Below are 20,914 nucleotides of genomic sequence, written 5' to 3'. Positions count from 1 at the left end.
TTTTACCAAGTTCTTGCATTTATTACCAAGTTGTTACTTTGTTATAACGCGTGTTTGAAATGGGCTGGTTTTTTTTCATTCAAAAATTATAATAATTCAGTTGCAGAATCAGCTAAATGCTTACAGTAAATGGCCGTTGTGTTAGGCACACCGCCTTAACTATCATTAAAAGAGATCTGACATGCTGAAGGTTCAAATCTGGCATCAAAATAGGGAAGAGACGTGATATAAGTGACTTTGAATGTGGCTTGGTGCCATATGGGCTGGTCTGAATATCTGAGGTTGTACTGAGAATTTCCCATACAACTTTCTCTTTACTGAACGTTTACTGAATGGTCTGAAAAGGGGAAAAAAAAAATCTGTGTTCAGCAATTCTCTGCTACTCACAGCGGTTCAAGTGTCTTGTTGATGCCAGAGGAGAGTGGCCGTGCTGACAGGAAGGCACAATCCAGACAATCCAAATAATCACTTGTTACAACAAAGGTATGAAGAAGAGCACATGGAACCTTAAAGGAGATCGACTGCAGCAGCAGAAGACCACACCGGGTGCCGCTCCTGTCAGCTAAGTGCAGCGCAGTGGTTTGCTGATACTAACAGGAAACTGAAGCTGCAGTTCACACCTGCTCACCAGAATTGGACAACGGAAGATTGGAAAAACATTGACCTGTCTGGTGAGTCTCGATTTGTGCTGCAACGTTCAGTAGTTATTTGGTGTAAGCTATGTGAAAGCATGAATCCGTGCTGTATCCTGTCAATGTTTCAGATTGGTGGAGGTGGTGTAATAGTGTGAGGGATATTTTTTGGTACACTCTGGCCTCATTATTACTACTTTAGCTAGTTTAGTTGTTCAAAACACCACATCCTACCTGAGAATTGGTGCTGACTATGTCCATCCCTTTATGACCACAGCGTATCCATCTTCTGATGGCTGCTTCCAACAGGATAACGCGCCATGTTACAAAGCTCAAATCATCTCAAACTGGTTTCTTGAACACAGGTTTGTCGTTACCCATGGGTATTCGGGGCTCTACTTCCAGATGTTTTTTCAGTACCCTCTGATCTCCCGGCTGAATGAAATGTTTATTAGAGGAAACCTGTATTTAGGTATGTGTTTGCCACAATTTATCTGGGGCGAAGCCCCACTCCCATCTCTGTCCGACCAATCACAGCAGAGCATTCCTCCTTTAGGTCCAACGTCAGCACCTGTTAGCTGTCACTGATGATTGGTCTGGATCTGACAAACTGGTGGTTGCTAACCAGCTAAAGCACTTCAGCAGAAGAAGTTTTTTTTTTAGAAAAAAAAAGACAAAGTGAGGGGGAGGCGCAGGTGGAAGGAGCTGCCTCCTGTTGCTACTGTAGCAGACACAGGGCATGAAATGGCCACTGCATTAGATACAAACTCAGGGGGGTGAATTGGTGAAGTGCTTCTGACATGTTCGTTGCTACAAATCTGTTTCTCACACACTGAGTCAACGATTCACACATATTCCTCACACCCTGTCTGACCTTCATTTTCTCACGTAGGCCTAATCTGAAAAAAAATAAAATAAAATAAAATAAAATAATTTATCATAACAAAGTTATTTAGACCATCAAGAGAAACCTGAGAAAAATACAAATAAATCTATTGATTCTTAAAATCATTCATGCTGCTCAAAGTAATGCCAGGCCTAAACAGCAGCACTTTCTCCTCTCAACCTGCACACGCAGTTGACAATGAGTAACCATGGCTACAGTGAGTAACCCTGGTGACAGGGAGATGCTCTGTACTTCGCTCTGAAGCACTCATTCCCATTCCCAATAAAAGAGCTCAGGTTATTATGGCCATTTAAAATGAAGAATGCACGTCAGTGCTGAACCCTTGTAAAAATATACTGTGTATGTATGTAGTCAGTTATGTTTTTTCTATAGGAATCATATCAGAGAGGCACAGAAATGAACTCTTCATTTGAGTGCATTTGTGTAATTTACTGTTCCAAGATATACTTGGAACAGTAAATATATCTTTATCTTTGATATAAATATATCTATATCTTTGTATACGAAGTCTGCCATAAACAAGATGACTTAGGTCTGTGTAGAATGTTAGGTCCCACATTCACTGTGGATTCATACATGAAATAAAGGAAATGCAGAAAAATAGAGAGCGATGACAAAAATAGCACGAATGAGGCGTGATTGTTAAAACACTGTGTGCCTGTAAACACAGACGTCATTAGGTGGAGAGGGCACAGAATGCCATAGAAATAAACATCCTGCAGAACACTGAGTGAAGCACGTTGTGTCTGCCCGCATTAACCCCTTAAGGCCTAGAGTATCATATTTGATACATGGGTTTTGTCAGTTTTGGAGACTTCTGCATCATCAGTGGGATTTTTTCCCCCTAGTTAAATTACACAGTACATTTTTAACAAATAAAAAAAACCTCACCATGTTTTGGTGAGGTTTTTTCCCCCACAATCCTGATAATAATAAGCAGAAGATAATGGATGTATGGATATAGAAAATACAATAAAAATTTAAAAACTCATATATGCAAATGAATATTTAATTAAAAAAAATCTAAAAACACATGATTTGGGCTATAAATCATAATTCATAAATATTGTAAGTGTCACTTAGTAGTGACTTGGATAACTATTTAGCTTTTGATGATAAGAAAATTTTCATATTCTGCATGTTGATATTTGTTGAATGATAAATACAGTGTTTGAGTCCACATATAAACTAAGTTTGTACATAAAGAGTTAATAAATGAATTCAAATGGCCTCTGCAGTCACCAGATTTCAATCTAGTAGAGCACCTTTGGAACCTCTGTGGTGAAATGAGAAATTTGCATCCTGGATGTGCCACCGACAGATCTGCAGCAACTGTGTGATTCTATCAGGCCAATACAGAGTGAAATCTGAGAGCAATGTTTCCACCAGGATGTCGAATCTGTGCCCTGTTGAATTAAGGCAGTGTTTTCAGGTAAGAATGGATCTAAAACGATACTAACAAGGGCTACGCAGCAAAGTATATTTTACTATTCAAATTAAAAAGATTCATTGCTTTACTGTAGAAATATCTTTTTGCCAACAGCCATAATTGTAGAATCAATATTATATTTTATTAAATATATGTGTTGTAGGATAGGCTTAAATCACTGATGACATATTTCCTTTTCGTTCCCAGGACATAAAATACTACTGTTTATTACACACAAGGCGTGCTTGGGTGTAAAGCAGTGATGCGTGTGTCATGGCAATAGTGACAGGGGTTTCACTCCTAACTTGTATTTCAAATCAAACCACAACCTTTCTGTAAACCTAACCGAAATGAAAATTAAACTAAGTGAAAGAGGACACAAACCACAGCTTCTGGTCATGATTGATTGGTTTGTATTAGAAACAGAGGCTTCAGCTTTATTATAGCCAAACACGTTTTATAACCATCAGTTGCAAACTTACAGTGATTTACAAACCAGCTATTGACCAAACAGTAAGCAGCAATAATAATGACTGTTGTAATACACTGTTAACTAAAGTTAGCGATTCATTTTTATTAACAGTGGCATTATAAAGTGTTAAGAAGTCTTTTTGCATTTAGGAAAATCTGCTGCGTTAACACACAAACTTAAAAATGGATCAGAATCATTATTGCAAATCTGCACAGTGGATCAACGTGGCATACAAGAATATTTGAAGAAGCAGTTAATGGTAAACACGGAGTACTTATCTTTTATTTATTGGCATTTTTCTTTAGAATGCATGAGACTGATTTATTCCAGCTTTTATTAAGAAATGATAAACTATGTATTTAATTAAACATTTGGGATTTAGGAGGTGTTGCAATGCTTTACCAACCGTGGCTCTTATTGTAGTGGTTTACACATTTGCCTACCAAACAAAAGATCTCTAGTTATTTTGCCTGGAAGGAGATGGAAGTTTTTTTGTGGTTGCATGAGGAAGGGCATGTGGCATAAAACTCTGCCAAATCAAACATGTGGAGCTACCTAATGTGGCAATCCAGCCAGATGAGCAAATTGCAATACTTGCAACTCCAATTGATGGTTTTAAACTGTAAACTGATGTCATGAGAATGCAGACAGCTCAGAAAAGATGAGCTGACTGCTTCAACCAGTTTAACTGGTTCCTGTTGAATTTGTTTTCCTCAGGTTTATCTGCTCAGTATTAGCTACTCAAGCTTGTTGCAATACACTGTTTGTTAACTAATTCATGCACCTGTTAATTTAACTAGAAATAATTCATTGCATCTTCCTTCAAAAATCTATCTGCTGTCAATTGATTTTGCCTCTGCGGTTGAGAACAGTGCTATTTTTTTTAGTTCAAGAACTCATTTCAACTTGTTTACATTTAAGTAATTGGACACCAACAACCTGCTTAATCAGAATAAACCTTGATTACTCTGCGCAGTTGTCTGGACCTTCTTTTACACTCCGTTGTTGTTATACTCCCAAAAATATTTGCTCACTAGAAATGCAAGATGGCAAAGTGTAGATCACTTAGTTAAAGGTATATTGGCAGAAAATAATGAAAGAGTTGTCAGTGATTTGCTTTAAAGACAACAGGATACCCAGAAAAAGAATAATGTAGCAGAAACATTGTTTCTTTTTTCTTTTATTATCTCTAACACGGCGAGCTTCAACAGCTCAGTCTCTTGTCGCGTGAAAAAGTCCCCATCTTTGGTCTCCACTGTTGGAACGTTCCAGTTTTTCTTTCCATCCATTCACTATTTCAAAATAATCCTCTTCAGAAAATTCCTGCAGGGAAAAGATACAGGTGTGTTGGATGGCACACTAAAGGAGGAATTTAGCTTTCTGTCGTAACACAATTATGAAGGTGCAATCTTTGACACACTGTGTGGTTGTGGTTGTGCATTCCCACCTTAATGAATTCATCTTTAATGACCTCTGCTCTCTGCAGCTCTGTCTTAATCACTTCGATGAACTGGGCTGTGCGGTCTTCGGCTCGAACTTTGCTGAAACCAGCCTCCTGAATGAACTGTAGATGGGGAGGCAGAGGAGGGATTAAGCAGTGTGGGGACAGCACCATCAACTGATGGACTGCAGTAGTACATACATACAAAGTCTATTCTCTGGACATAATGTTGGAAAATTTGGCTGCTTCTATATTCTTCTAAACACATTTACTCATAAGTGGATCAGTGCACTGCTTATACTGTTAAACAGGATTTTGAATTGCAAAAACAGAAAATATAATCTACATATCAGAAAAGAGTCCAAAGTTTTAAACTACTAGCATTTTTATACACGAGTATTTTTACCTTGCCATACTCTGAAGGCGTATACAGGACATAGCCTCTTTGTTTCACATAGGCCTCGAATGCTGGGGTCCAGGGCTTCTTCCCACAGCAATAGTCACTGATAAGCAACTGTCCGCCTGGCTTTAACCATGACTGGATATCAACAAGAACAAGATGTTTGTTACATTTAGTGCTGTATCATTTTTTCTCTACAAATTACAAGAAAAGTTGGGAAATTCATGAAATGAAACCATTTAGACTTAAAGAGATGCACACATGGAAGCGTTTGAAGAGGGCTAGTTTATCATCTATGTGCAGAATTGTGTCTCTGCTGTAGATCACATCAAATGAATCTTCTGGAAATGTCCTTTTTGTAGCATCGGCAACCTCAAACCGCACCTGAGGAACAGTAAATACCATTAAAGATTTGGAAATAAATCATTAGTCCAGCCATTAACTTTGGTGTTGTAATCAACAGAATAACATACGTACTGATGGAACATTCTCTGCTTTTGCCCTCTCTATTGCAATGTCCACCATGTTGTCTGACAGATCCAAGCCGAGCACTTCCACTCCAAATGCCTGAAAAATCACATAATAATTGCCACAGTTATAGCTTTTACAATAATGATAAGTGCCCTAAAATCAACATTGTAAGTGTGGCCTGTGACTTGGTTGCTCTTACCTTTGCCATGTAGAAGTCTCCTCCACCAATGCCACAACCAACATCCAGAACCTTCTGTCCTGGCTTCAGGTTCAGCAGGTCCACAAACTCCTGTTAGCACAAAAATGTTGTCTTTGATTCAGCCTGGCTTTGAGGCCAACTTTGTAAAGGTTATTTTGGCTACAAACTTTTATTTCATAGTTACTGAGGCCACTACGGTGTACATATTAGGACAGGGGTGTCCAACTCCAGGCCTCAAGGGCCGGTGTCCTGCAGGTTTTAGATATCACCTTGGGTCAACACACCTGAATCAAATGATTAGTTCATTACCAGGCCTCTGGAAAACTTCAAGACATATTGAGAAGGTATTTTAGCCATTTAAATCAGCTGTGTTGGATCAAGGACACATCTAAAACCTTGGACACCCCTGTTTTAGGACATCTGCAGGTCTCAGGAAAAACGTCCTCAGACATGAGCTCAAAACAGCCTCTGGCATCAGACTAAAATGTCAAAAAAAATGGCATCAGATGACATAGACCTTCGTGGCCCACCCTATCCCAGAATTCATTACGATTTTAAGGTTGAAGAAACGTTTTGGAAAAAATGGTGACCGGTTTAAGCAAAGGAGTCCAGAAATAAACCTTTAATAGTAAGTGCTGAGTTTTATCAAATGTTCAGCAGAGAAGAATCCTAAAAAGCCGAACTGAGCTAACTTTTGGCCAACTTAATGCGGCACAGGTCCTGCGTGCTTTGGTTGGTTGGTTAGTTGGCTAGTTAGTTTTCTGCTGAAGCTGCGTCTGTTTGCCAGTGTGAAGCCAAATGTACTTAAATGTTTTGGGAAAAAACGAGCAGACGGTTCACTTTTTGAGGTAAGTGTGTTCTCCAGGACCAAACATGTGACCCGTGAACTGTGGTAAGGAAACAGACTGATGTAACCAGGATGTGCTGAAGTCATATTTACATAAGCTCTCATCCTGTAAATTGCACGTTCATAAACTTAAAGTGTGTGTTATAGTATTCTATATAAGAAGTCATGTATCTGTATCATCTTTCTCCTGTTAGATGCTCCCTTTTATTTATAATAAAATATCAATAATTTAAGACGTATTTGTACCTTCAAAATGAAATGAGACTAGTCTTGTGAGCTACACTAGCAAACTAGTTTACTAACTAAAGTTAAGATAACTGTTAGCTAAAGGAACTCGGCCCATGGCTGTGGTGTTCTCAGCTCATACGCAGATGAAACATCACAATTTTCTGCAATAAAAGTAAAATAAATTACATAAAATAAAGATTTTCTCTATTTCAGTCATTCACCGCGGCTCTAGCTGATATCGTTGCGGTTGCTAGACAACAGGAGAAGTGCATCTTAGGCTAGATCTTTCAATTTAACAGCCGTTCGCTTCCAGTCTTTGCTACCAAAAAGGGTCTGAATAAAATTGCCAGTGCATTTAATGCAAATTCTGCACCAGACTAAAATGTTAGACGCTCAGAAGTCTGAATACTTACAGAAGCATGCAGTTTTCTGTGTTATTTTCTGTAATTGTGTTTATAACTCAAAATCATATTTTTGCATTTTACGTGTTAAATTTCCTTCCAAGACGCACTTATCATTTGCATCCAGCCATATTATTTGGGATTTGCCTACCTTGGTGGTGCTAGGCCCTCCTGTGCTGACGTAACCAGCCCCAAACATCTTCTCATAGCGCAGGATGCCACGTTTGGTGTACTGCTGGTTGTCCAGGAATTGCTGGAAGGTTTTGAATCCATTCTGGCTGTTCGAGGAGCGAGTGACCTTCTCTAGCAACCAGCAGATTTGATTTGGATTGTTTTTCATCTGTAAGTGTTGGATGGATGAGAAGGTGACAGAGATAAGTAGTAGTAAAATGGGTTAACTACATGTCCACACACCAGCATCAGAAACTGCCATGTGCTTTTTTCAATCCTAATATGACTCAAATGTCTCTACCTCAACGTAGGTCTGAACTCTCCTTTTCAAGACAATGTCGAAACCAAACGTTTGGCCCTCTTTTGGCTCCGTCACTTGCACTGTTGTAGTCATGTGGCTATATTGTGCCTCAGTACGGTAGCAGGTGGGGTTGAAATCCCTCTTACTGTCACCTTGGTAGAAAATTATGAATGAAAACAAACTAATCTCCATGGAGCATAGAAAGTGAGCAGTTAAAAGAAGGTGTACAGACATCTAATTAAATCTTTTTGAAATATACAGGCAGAGGACTTCATACAATCTTTCTTAAGTTACCTTCATTTAGCATAAAGGTTTAAACATTGAATTTAATTCTGCATCTGTACCTGACCGGTGGTTGCAGGACTCTCTGAAAAACAGAAAGCCTCCAGGCTTCAGCCAGGTAAGCATTTTTTGCATAACCGAATTCAGCTCCTCGTCACTCAAATACATCAGTAGCCAGTTGGAGAAGATAAAATCAATGCTGAGGAAAAAAAAGCATCATTCTTTTATCACAGTAACCAACAGTATTTTCAGTATATAACAAATAAAGCTGTGTGTGTCGTCTCTCTGCCTTTCGAAACTGGCTCCTTTCAGAGTTACTACTTCCACTTGTACACCTATGATGTGTGCTGGAAACGGTGACCTTTTAACTTATGTTTCATTTTGGGGAAGTGGACAAAGTTGTGGTGAATGTGTATTGTGGCCATAGTACTTCTGCCTTTTCTATGCACTGGGATTCATGATAGCATACGCTACAGTTAAGGCAGTTTCTACTAAATGCTCCTCCTAAGATGCCTTTGGCTTGGAAACTGCAGACTCTCCCCTCTAGACTATTTGATCTGTGGGCCATAGCTGACAAAAGGGGTGATTCTTCGCTCTCTGCATGTTTAAGGTCCCATAGGGACACTACAGATGTGCACGTGCAAGCCCTCAAAGAGAAAGCTAGAAGCAGGATGTAGGAAGATAGATTTCATGGAAAAAATGTGTCATTTCATTTCACTTAAAAGGGCAAATGTCAGCTTTATCGTTTCCAAGGTAAGCCTCTGCTGAAGCCACTTCTGCGTATGTTAAATATACTCATTTTCTGACAGTTTATCCAGATGTTCTTGAGATAATTCAGAATCAGGCCAGTAGACCAGCTGACTCACAGTAGTGCCATTCATCGAACCACGCCATTAGTGAGGTTAAATATTAACGACGATATCTTAACACACACCTGTTTTGGGGAACATCCAGCTTTGTGACATCAGCTTGGAGGAAGGTACCATTGCTATGGTGGCCATTTTTCTGCCTGTTCTTCTCTATAAACCTTTCCATGAAGTCCACAGCAGTCACATGGGCTGCCTTGGTCAGCAGGTGCTTGGTGTAACGACTGGATGCAAACATAAGAATATAAAATGACTTTTGCTACATATATTCATCGAGTGCTCCTCAGTCATAAATCTTTATACTAAATGAAGTCTGAACCCCAAAAAGTTGATTCTGTTCATCTGGACACTGCAGGTTTCCCCAACCTTGTAAACAGTACATTCGTATAATGACTGGAACTAGCCTACTGAATGAACAATGATCTGTGAGTTCAGTTTCTCCATCATTAATATGCCATTTTAAACATTTATTAAATATTACAGTACTCCATTAGCTTATACTTCTTCTACTAAATCCCTGTCTTTTAAAGCACTGACTTTCTTGTCTTCTTGTACTGTTTTCCCAGAATTCTAAGTCTATTGCAGCTGTGTGCTCACCCAATTCCTGCTCCCAGCTCCAGCACTTTGCATCCCTCCAGGCTAGGCAGCATGGAGAGGATCTCTGGCAGCTCATGCTGAGTCAGTTCTTTGGCACGAGAATCCAGCATCATCTCCTCCACTGTAGCAGCCTTAGAGTGCTCCTTCCAAAACTCTGTCATATTGCTACGAACTATCATAAGAGAACACACAGGGTTGGCAAGAAGCTAGATATGTGTGTAAGTGGGTGTGTGCGTATGGACACTAATAATGATGGCAATGCAGTTACAATTTATGAATGTGCAATTAAGATTTAATTCCCATGGGATGATGTGTCAAAGTTCAAGGGTACCTGTCTGTGAATCATCTATCAAGTATATGACAAAAAAGAAGTGATCATCAGGTTAATCATGTTACTTCTAAATTATTTAAGATGTAAATTATTTTTTAAATTTATTTTTAAAGAGAAAAAAACAATCTGAGTTCATTTAACTCACTCAAATGTGAGCTTTTGGAAAGTTTGACAAATGTTCATATAAAGGGCTCTACCCCTTAGGCTAAAGATTCTTCTGAGATAAACTCCCACAAACACTGTGGCCACACAGATTAACCATTAATCTAACCTGATTAAGCAATCCCAAAACACTCATTTGGCACATAGACAGAATATTAAACCAGAATCAGTTTCATATTACACTCGTTCGCTGTCACAGTTTGCAAAGTTTGGTTTTGTTTGCTTTTGTTAATATGACATGCTGTTATTTCCACAACAGGTTTTAGCTGCCTTTTGTCAAAAGACAGATTATACTACAGTTGTTCCACAACGCCCCTCCACCCACCTGAAATCCCCCATTTATTCTTTAATTTTACAGAGATCCAAGAAAACCATGCACAGTAATGTGCACAAGCATATAAGACAGTAAACATCAGGCTACCGCTTTCACTCACAAATTTCCCCATGTGCTTTACACCAGAGACACACATTCACAGGCTAAATGACGCCAACGCGGCAAAGTGGAATCTAAGATTCCAGTGACGAGGTGATAACAGGGTGAGAGACAATCTTCGTGGTCCTTTTTTGAGGGATAACTGCAGGTTAAAAGAAAATCATTTGACAGCTTTGTTCAAATCACCATCACATTCCAGCACAGAGCTCACAGTAGGATTACTTCCACCAGTTGAGTGAACAATTACAACACAATAACACAGCAGCTCAAACAAAATCCAAACTTTGGTGTAATCAGCTCCCTCTGGCTTAAATCAACTTTTCAAGAAAGTTTCACAGTAGTAAATTAATAAATAAATAAATAAATAAATAAATAAATAAACAAAATGAATACATTTGATCTGCTCATACCTTTGTCCATTGTGGTTTTTGGTTGATTATTGTAAAATTAATCTATGAAGTGAGAAATCAGTCTGATGATTAACGATCGATCTCAGAAAGCAGATGTCACTTCGTGTGTGGGCTCTTTAAATAACGGGACGAGCGTGGCGCGTGGAGGAGGTGGTCGCCAGGTAGGAAACTGGCCATTAGGATGCGCCCAATACGAGGGCATGGGAGGGGAGCACACACACACGAATCACCATGTGGGAACAAGGGTCTGCAGAGAACATAGAACGGATTTGCATTGACACTGGGCATAATGCAAAGCCTACGTGCACAACACACCACAGACGTCCAGAAAAATCCCTGGGAGACATGTCGGCCACAGATAGTAAGTTGACAGAATGCACTCACATCTTTTTGCACGATCGTTGCCTCGTGTATTTCCCCGCGGCAGTCTGCCTCACCGGCTCCCGGCTCGTCGCGTCTCGGTTGTGCTGACACGTGGAAAATGTCTGGCGGCACGCGCAACATTGTGCAAGATTGCCTCATACTGTTAAGGTGGAAAGCTTGAGGTTATGAAATGCGCCAGGAGTGTAAGTAGCCCACAGTTTTCACAAGGCTTTATGAAAACTGTAATTAACAGTTAATTGCTAATATCTAATTTTCGCCCTCTTTATAAAGAAAGCATTAGCAGCCAGTGGGGTCCCAGGCTGTGAGCTATGAGAAGTTAGTGAATAACATATATTACTTAAGTATGCAATTAAAAATGTATGAGAAATTAGTAGAATTAATAAGTAAAATAAAACAATTAATTTGTCATTAATAATAATAAGTTAATAAACCATTAAACGATGATAAACAATTCAAAAAGCCTGCAGAGAGTGTGTAACTGAACATTAAGTAGGCCTAAGTTGTTTTAAACCAGACTGAATCGTACAAAGAGATCAGACTCTTTTATTTTGTTTTACTTTACTAAATGCCATAGACCAAAATCTCTGAGGAATGTATTCAGCTCCTTTCTGAATCTTTGCCGCAAATAATTAAGGCAGTTCTGAAGCCAAAACAGCATCCAGCAAAGTACTAGAAAGTACCAGTAGGCCTACTGCACCAGATGATCTCTCCTGTAATCTAGTGCAGCTCTTTCAAATGTTCCTAGAATCAGATCCAAGTATGCTAAAGGTGCTTTCAGGTACTGTGGTTCTGTTCTTTGGAACAAACTACTTTTACATCTGTGTGTACGTTCAAACAGGCACACAGGCCATTACACTTAATAGCTGTGCATATTTTTATTGTTTTATTTTGTTTTCACTGCCTTAAGGCATAGTAAATGTGCAGTGATTTTTTATGCTTTTACTTTCTGTTTTAAGCACATTTAATTTACATATACCGTAATCAAATGTCCTATATAAGTAAAATTGGTATTGCCATTCTACCTTATAAAATGTCCAGTGTGTGTATTTATTGACTGTTAAAATCATAATCACTTCTGGGTAATCTTGCCTTTTGCTATCATAAATGACCTAATCCTCCTGCATCTTTATAGCTTAAGGCATTAAGGCAAGGGAAAGTTGCTTGGCAATGTCTTAGTCAATCTTCAACAGTATATTAAGCTTATTATGTTTTAACTAGTAGCTACATCTATCAGATCTAATAATACAAAGTAATTTCATCCTTAAAATACTATAACTGAGGATAAGTGAGTAGCATTAAATAGAGCTGCAGAAGTTAAAGACAAGTTCCTCAAAATTGTATTTAGAGGTGCTCTACGTGCAATTTAAAATCAGTGGATGAACGTTTATGGCAATAAGAAACAAAAGAGATCAAGCCACAACCATCAGCACACACGAGACTGTGAAATACAGCAAATGGCTTCTATGCTACTGTAAACCAATTAGTGCTCCTTTCTTGCTGCTCTTCTTTGTTTTCTGTGACAGCGTTTGCCTTCTGCTACTCTCAAGCAGTAAAGGAACAGCAGATTCTCACACAGAGTGCACCTACATTATAACATGAATAAACACTCTAAAACACATTGTGTTTTGAACTGTGTACAAGCTGCACTTTGCTTTCTCACCTTCACTTTCACTTTCACTCTGCTCTATTTATAAAAACAAGAAGGTTTACTCAAACCACCAAAGCACAGAGTAGAGAATCATGGATTAGGCTACAAACTGCATACAGCAAACGTGACTTTGCTCTCTGTTACCTAAAGGATATAATTAAATAATATTTGCAAATGAATTCAATCTGACATTTAAGTTTCCATCCTTTAATGTCCTCTGTTTTGCTGCTGAGATGTAACAGAGCCTCAGCTGTGACATTTCCACATAGATCATGCTGTTTCGGGTGGAGACCGCGCTTCAGTCTACTATCAGTCTGCTGTCATCTTTACATTGGTGAGTGTTCTCAGGTCGTGCACTTTGTGTGAACTACAGTATGCGAGATGCTGGCGTTTATCATACTGACAATATGACACATTCCAGTTGTTAGTCAGTTCGTTGCAGTGTGGCTCGGTGATGTCCTGTAGTCTTTGATGCTTTTCACCATGTTGCTGTTGGTTGTAAATGTTTAACATTTGTTGTATTTCTCCCGTGGGTTTCTTATAAGTCAAGTTGTTTCTTGCCTGGTTGTGAAAACTTTAATTGTGCAGTTTGTTTTCTTTAATGTTTTTTTTTTTTTTTTTAGCAAGTTTAGCAAACCTGGTCAACTTCAAGAAATACAGACAATTTTAGAAAGACAACAACAGAACAAACAAGTGGACATGAATAATATCTATTTTCACTTGTATTCATAAAATGAGCACTGAAAGTTGTCTTAACTTATTCACGTACAGCATATCTGTACACGACGGTAGACCTATTGATAGATTAGTGAAAATGACAGTTGTGCTGAAACACATGCAGCATGAGTGTGTGAATCATTTTGTGCTTCTGAAAGTGTGCTTGTGTGTGCTGCTTGACTTTTTGCACAGTTCCAACATAACAGCATTCAAAGTTCACTTTAGCCACCCTGAGCTGGATCACATGAGCGGACAGCAAGGCTTTTCTGAGAATTTCAGGTACCGATGGAGGTTGGGAAAAACCCTAACCACAGTCGTTTATATTCAGCGTACTGTAGGCGTTTAAGTTGAAGTTCAATGTACTGTAATTCAGTTAATGGTAGAATACAGACCAAAGACAGGTGTCCCCAAGTAATCAATACATAACTTAGCTTTGTGCGCATAAAAAAACTTGAACCGGTGAGTCTATTGTAAAAATATATGAAGTTGAACTGCCATAAATGGATTTTAAATTCAGTTCATGTTAACCTCAGTTGATTTCTAGAGTGGTTCTGTGTAGCCGTACTCACTGTTCATTTGGCCTTTTCTCTGGTGAGTATTTTCTTAGTTGTAAGTCTCCTTTAGTAAGAGCTTAGTGTGGAGACTTTAGTTTATTTTTAAAATAGAAGGACGGAGTAATTGAGAGTAAAATTGAAAACAGAAGGCGAATTCATGTTGCAGATTGAATGAGATTAAACAGGAAATGGATGTGAAGACTGAATAAAACAGGTGATGACATCATGTGAGCATTAAATGATGACGTGACATCTTCTAACGTGGTTGCAGTATTCTAGAGCTGGAGTAGCAGGAAAAGGAGGACAGACTTTATTATGCTGATCGTGTTTAACAAAGACAAATTCAGTACAAAATGAGCAAACTCTACTAATTATAGAAGCGCAGTTCCAAAAGTCCGAATGTCCTGCAGCGAAACGCCTGTAAATGATTGCTGAGAGTGAAAATATTGACACGGCTGATATGAATGACTAATCTCCCGTACTTTCCTGCAACTTTAGAAGCAAATACATTCAGAGCTGTTGTTGTTGTTTGCGGTCTAATTTTCACTGCTGGCCTGTGCTGGTTAGTTGTCCAGGTGTGAGGACAAAACAAGTATGAGTTCAACAGAGGTATTATTTCCGAAACTAAACATAATGCGGGTGTGAGCTTATCTTAACAAAGTCAGTGATGTAAGTAATTTTGCCACTTGTTTCGATTTATAGCAGTTAGAGACGCATATAAACTACAAATACTCTTTCTGCCCCCGACTAATTGCCAGCTGTGCTGACGTCCTCCAAAGCTGTGTGTTTGGTTTTGTTTGTTAGTCAGCTGATTTATATGCGTTACCTGGCTTTAGTCTCCTCATGCAGAAGCTTTTCTTGTTTGGTCTGTTGCTCATTTGGTCCTGAGTGAATCCAAGATGAACGTGCTTAAATCACAAGGTGTCTGATTCGAGACTTATAGATCACAGGTACATAAATTACTCATGGAATTCTTAAAACCTCCTCAAGAAGTCATTAGGAATGATGGCATAAGTACAAATCAAAGAATATCTTTAAATATTCATCCCCTGGTTGTAGCCCCGGGCCAGCTGACAGACATCTAGTGAACTGTGCGGTTAAAAAAAAAAAAACAGAAAAAGAGGAAGTGGAAGTCTTAAAATTAATCTGACGCCATCATCTCTTCCGTTTATATGAAAAGACTGTGTTCAAAGAAACTTGTTTTCACCAGTGGATAATAAGAGAAACAATATGATGAGGAAAATGTCACACAATGACAGCAGCATTAAAAAGAAACAGTACAATCCCAGTACAATTATAGGGTAAATCGTTAGCATTTTATATTTATACATATATATTATATTCAACAAAAGAACAGGCCAATAAAAAGTACATTTGATGCATATTTGCAGTTTGTTATTTAGATATTCAGTCACTTCAGCAGTGAAAAAAAGGTCATGGTGGTTACAACTGACTGAAAGTGTTTACTTTGTTAAAATCTAACTGTATAAAACATCGACGTCAGAAACGTAGAGAATTTTAAGATGTCTTTTTTCTGTTGTTTTTAGCAACTAAAATAGAGGCGTTCGCAAAAAATGATACCTAGGGCGAATTTAAACTACAAAGGATGATATCTTTCATAGTTTTAGGTTCATACTGTTAATTGCAGCATAATAAAACACCAGAACACATTCACCTTTATCCACTAGGTGTCAGTAAATGTCCACAAGAAAACAAGAGTCCTGCTACACTAAAGCAATGAATAAATATATACAAAAACATGTGCTATCTTCTTCTGTCTTCAAGAAAATATCATGTTGCTGAAACAGAAAGCATCAAAACTCAAAGCTAAAGAGAGTTAAAAAAAATATTTGTACTAACAAAACAGGACATCATAAATCACATTATAATATTAGAGCTTTTACACCTTCACTGGCTGATGCCAGACAACAGGGAGTTGTGGCCAGACTACTTTGACAGAAAGGCAACAGTAACTTAAATAACCACTTGGTAGAACCAACGTATTGCAGAAGAGCATCTGAACACACAACATGCAGAACCAGGAAGCACAAGACCACAACAGGTGCCACTCCCGACATCCATGAGCAAGAGACAGGCTATAATGTCCATGGGCTCACCAAAATTAGACAATAAAAGATTGGGAAAATGTTGCCTGGCCTAGTAAGTCTTGTTTTTACAGCAACAATCAGATGGTACAAACAGAATCGAGTCTAAACAACATGAATGCATGGATCCATGATGCCTTGTGTTAATGGTTCAGGCTGTTGATGGTCGTGTAATGGCCCACTTTGGGCACCTTATTACCAACTCAGTAGCTTATTAACGCCATAACCTACCTGAGTATTGACCACGTCCATCTCTTTATGACCACAGTGCACCCATCCTCTGATGGCTGCTTCCAGCTGGATAATGCAACATATCACAAAGCTCTGATTTCTTTAACATGACAAGAAGTTTACTTTACTCAAATGGGCTCCAAAGTCATCAAATCTCAAGCAAATACAGCACTTTTGTTATGTGGTGTTATGTGCCATGAAGATTTAGTGCAGTTCTGATTGTGGAGACACTTTATCGCCTAATAAAGTGTCTCAATATATGTAGTATATGTTCCTTCCACAACAATGTAATATATTGTTACATTGTACAGGGAAAAAATAAAGGAGTGAGTTTTGTCTTTGATGTGTTGTCACTGTTTTCGTCAATTTTATTGAGTCACAAGTTTGTCACGCAGAGTTGAAACTTTAATTTGAATTTCATGTGTGCATGCTTTACTCTTGTTTCATGCATACAACTCTGCGATCACCACTTATAAATATTAATGACGCCTTTCATGTGTCATCGTTTGCTTTAAAAGCAGCCTCATCCCCTGGGAGAGAAAACCATCTTCATCCAGCTTCATCTCCACTTTCTTCTAACACAGGAAGACTCTTAGGTGTTGGTGCTGTTGTAAATCAGGTGGAGTAAAAAGAAAACATTTAATTTCATTATTTCGTTATGATCTAAACAAAGACATATCCTATGAGTTAGGCCTTAGGGAGAAAATAAACTAATTGTGCTTCACTTGAACAGGAGTGCAAACGAGGCTCTAGAGAAAAGAAAGCATTTGTTGGAAACCTCGCAAACCACAAAGCAGTCCTTTCCAGTTTATGTGTTCCCATGAGAGAAGGTGAAAGGTGGAATAAAGCATCAGAGCCAAATACTATATGTATTTGTTTATGGATTTTACCAGTGGGAGAGCTTATGTGCGTGCATGCTTATTCCTCATGTATTTCTTCACCCATTCACCCATTATTTTGTCCATATAGTCTTGCTGTTTTCCAGACACAGCTATGCTGACGTTGATTGATCTCTGAGTGAACGCTTTGTGATGTGCATCTTCTTTTACCTCGTTTCTCTTATCTGTCACAGACAAACAGGGAGTCAAAGAATTTGTCAAACATCTTAATGCGCTTCCAATAGGATGTCTTCTCAGTAAAAGGCTGCAGTGGATCATGCTGGCAGAGTTCGCTCAGGATATTGTTTTACTTTCCTCAAAAGTGGAAATGAAAGAACTGATTTTCAGATTCACTTTGAGGACCTCATGTTACCCGTGGAGATCAATGAGGTGTAACAAAGCAGACAGTGTCACCAGCTCCTCACCTTCATCCATATGGGGCTTATTTCTTTTGAAATGGACATTAGGAAAACAACAGATGGATCGTGTCAAAGAATCCTGGCTCTGTGGCAGTATGATGGAGATGCAGCAAGATCACCGAGGTCAACTTTAATTCGTGTGTTTTTATCTGGGGATAAAAGAGTTTCCATGTTACACGTTCTCCTGCTGAGCATTGGGCTTACAGCTGGAGCCTTGATCAGAAAGTTATTCACAGCCAGCGTGCAGGGGTTAGAGTTGGGCTGCTTTCACAGGCCCTGCTTACATTTACAAAACGATGCTCAGTCATCACAAACTCTTATAGTCAGACATGCTATCATAAATTTCAAAGTCAGTATTTATGACACATTATTTTCAGCAGTTAAGTTGAGCAGTTAAATTCCAACAAGTTAACAGTATCAGGTAATCTAAAATTAGTTTATAAAAAAATCCCAACCTTAGCAGTCTCACAATACTCTGTCATTAAGCTTTACAGCAATCACTCACATCTATTTGCCAGTGTTTTAATACTTTGGGCATCTAAGTCATTTTGTAAGTTTTTTGCAAATGAGATATAAACTTCCTCAAAAGTCTTGAAATTCTAGTATTTGCTCTCCGGGGTTGGACTTGATGGGCAGGTTGTGCTTTTTAGAAACATAACTATCTGCTGCTCAGCAAAGAAGCCCCGTCTGCTGAAACACAGAAAGGGAATATTCTACTAAAAAAAGATTTTTTTCAAAGATTTATACTTAATTGGCTGTCACAGACTGCCGGGGCCTTGCATTAGCTTCAGTTGAACTTAATAATGCGCTTTGGCACAGAACAAAGACTGTGGATTTTGTTCCTCGTCTGTCATGCTGGGAACAATCAATAACTCATTCAACATACATAACGTATGGGTATGTGAGTATTGTGGTAAGAAAGACCTTTGTGTCTTTTTCCCTCTGTGGGAAACTTTTGTCTGTGTGTTTCTGCTGGTGACATCTGAAATATGAATACTGTGAGGGGTGGCTCAGAGGTCTTGTCAGAGTGTGATGTCTGGAAGCAATTGCAGTGACAGCAAGCGTGGGTTTTTTAGCCAAATAAACTGCAACTTCCCCCAGAAAAGTGAAGGGGAAATATGAAAAGGTGATATCTGTTTATCTTATAATAACAACAGACTTTCAAAGACCCTTCAATAAAAGTTCCTGAAATTATAAGTATCAAGACATCAAGAATTTCTAACCAGCCTATTCATGAAGGCATGACTGGATATGGTGGGAATTTAAGTTGAGGAAATTATTCTCTGATCAGCAAATGATTGTGAAAACTACCTTTCAATGTCAAATTCTGCACATATACACACTGAACTACACTATAAGAGAAACACTTTAGATTTTTACCATGAAATACTGGGAGCAGGTTTGCCAGAACCCTAAACCCATATTTTATAGTTTTTCACTGTATTTTTTTTACAGTACAATGCTATAAAAAAAATAACAATGCAACATTCTTTTTACAGGAATTTATAAAGTAATGCTACATTTTCTAAAGTGTATATTTAACGAATGTCTACTTCTATGCTATTTTATGGTAATACCCCCCAACACCCCCCCCCCCAAAAGCAAACAGAACAAAACAAAATAAAACAAAACAAAAAACAACAAAAATAAGAAATTTTAGTGATTTAAAAACAAAAATATGAAAAGAAAGGTAAGTGAGGAAGTAATGAAGTGTCCTCCCCCTTTTCCAGGAGGCTGGTTTTAGTTTAAATTTAGATTTAGATTTTCTAATTTGTCTCACAGTATCAAAATGGTACTAATTTTACCAGAAAATACTGCAGGAATGAATTACTTGAAATATTTTCAATGTACTACTAAGTAAGACTATGACATCTTAGATCAGTTAGGGGGAAAAGATTCTCTGATCAGAGAAAACAACCTTTTTTTTTTTTAATGTCAAAAGAGCCCTAAAACATTTATATTCCTTCACAGCAGGGGGCAGTATACACCTTGATGTTGCAACTGAGTGTTTTATTTAATCTGCTGGCTAATTACAGTAGTTATTTATTACTTCACAAAAATCCCTTTCCAACAGCGATGGTCTAAACCTGTTTGAAGCCGTTTCTCTCCCGTTTTTCTCTGCAGGTCAGATTATTCTGCCAATACCACCTGCTTACACAAACAGACCACTGCACCATTCTTTTGTATTTTTGCCTCTCTAACATGGCTCACCATTTCTTTGACTGGGCAATTCAGGCTGAAATCACGTTTTTGTTGTTGACAATTCTACATGTGGACCATTGTCATCAATATGACAGCAACAGATGTGAAACTTTCTGTTTTGCAGCTCCAGCTTTATATTACAGTTTTTCTCAAATGTTAAAACACAAAAGCCAATCCTGTAACCCAAATGACCAGTAGTCTAAACACATTTACTAAATGTAGCCACCATATTCCAGTACCATAAACACATGTCACATGAAGACACAAGTCACAAAACACAACCCTCTGTACTCATAAATCTAAACACATTTTTCCTTGCTAAAACACATGTTGCAAAACAACTCTGCTCATATCCTCAAATGAAAGCCCATGTGATGCAAAATGCTTGCCACAGTCACCAATCTTTGAACACAGGGAACACACCTGGCGTCATTCACTACACACAATGACTCAAAATTGAAGACACTTGTTGCTAATGCTGTACCCACATGTAAAAGCAAGTTCAGAGTGCACAGTATGCTGAAGATTCCAAACAAACACAATGGATGAAGGCAGAGTCAGGGGAAGAGGAATTTGATGCAGAGGAGGGAGAAGAGCTGGCCCTGGAAGAAGAGGAGCAGGCCAATGAGGAAGAGGAGTTCAAATGAGAGGAGGAAGAGGAGCGACCAACGAGGAAGAGGAGAAGGCCAACATGGGAGAGGAGAAGGTCCAGGAGGGAGAGCAAGACAACCTCGCACCATCATTACGGACGAGATGCGAGCAACAGCTCAGCGACATGATGCCGCACAGTGATTGT

General features: G+C 38.6%; 1 protein-coding gene and 1 long non-coding RNA gene across 2 annotated transcripts; one reads left to right on the top strand and one right to left on the bottom strand.

Annotated features, from left to right (window-relative positions):
* The first annotated feature begins 36 nt into the window (after positions 1 to 36).
* Positions 37 to 4,659, top strand: LOC146717786 (uncharacterized). The gene is made up of 2 exons (XR_014914946.1): positions 37 to 671; positions 2,778 to 4,659. It is a non-coding gene; the product is annotated as an uncharacterized LOC146717786 (long non-coding RNA).
* On the bottom strand, positions 3,365 to 11,434 carry pmt (phosphoethanolamine methyltransferase). Its single transcript, XM_085431037.1, has 13 exons — positions 11,365 to 11,434; positions 10,981 to 11,227; positions 9,645 to 9,816; positions 9,116 to 9,271; positions 8,244 to 8,380; positions 7,900 to 8,051; positions 7,579 to 7,767; positions 5,952 to 6,041; positions 5,759 to 5,848; positions 5,543 to 5,665; positions 5,288 to 5,419; positions 4,888 to 5,004; positions 3,365 to 4,763 (listed from the first exon to the last, which is right to left on the bottom strand). Exons 2-13 carry the CDS (start codon positions 10,988 to 10,990, stop codon positions 4,653 to 4,655), a joined length of 1,479 nt encoding a protein of 492 aa, XP_085287163.1. The 5' UTR covers positions 10,991 to 11,227; positions 11,365 to 11,434; the 3' UTR covers positions 3,365 to 4,652.
* Between the last annotated feature and the right edge of the window lie 9,480 nt (positions 11,435 to 20,914).

The sequence above is a fragment of the Copadichromis virginalis genome, linkage group LG2 (genome assembly GCF_057382275.1).
Source record: "Copadichromis virginalis isolate Kocher_CV1m ecotype Utaka linkage group LG2, C_Virginalis_male_GT1.1, whole genome shotgun sequence".
In the NCBI taxonomy this organism is placed as follows: Eukaryota; Metazoa; Chordata; class Actinopteri; order Cichliformes; family Cichlidae; genus Copadichromis; species Copadichromis virginalis.
The sequence above is the reverse complement of the archived record's forward strand: the minus strand, read 5'-3'. Positions and strand labels throughout refer to the sequence as shown.

Excerpts from the sequence above, each read along its gene's own strand:
- pmt (XM_085431037.1), bottom strand. Across the intron at positions 6,042-7,578 it reads GAGGGCCTAGCACCACCAAG|GAGTTTGTGGACCTGCTGAA; the intron begins GTAGGCAAATCC and ends TTGTGCTAACAG. Across the intron at positions 4,764-4,887 it reads TTAAAGATGAATTCATTAAG|GAATTTTCTGAAGAGGATTA; the intron begins GTGGGAATGCAC and ends TTTTCCCTGCAG.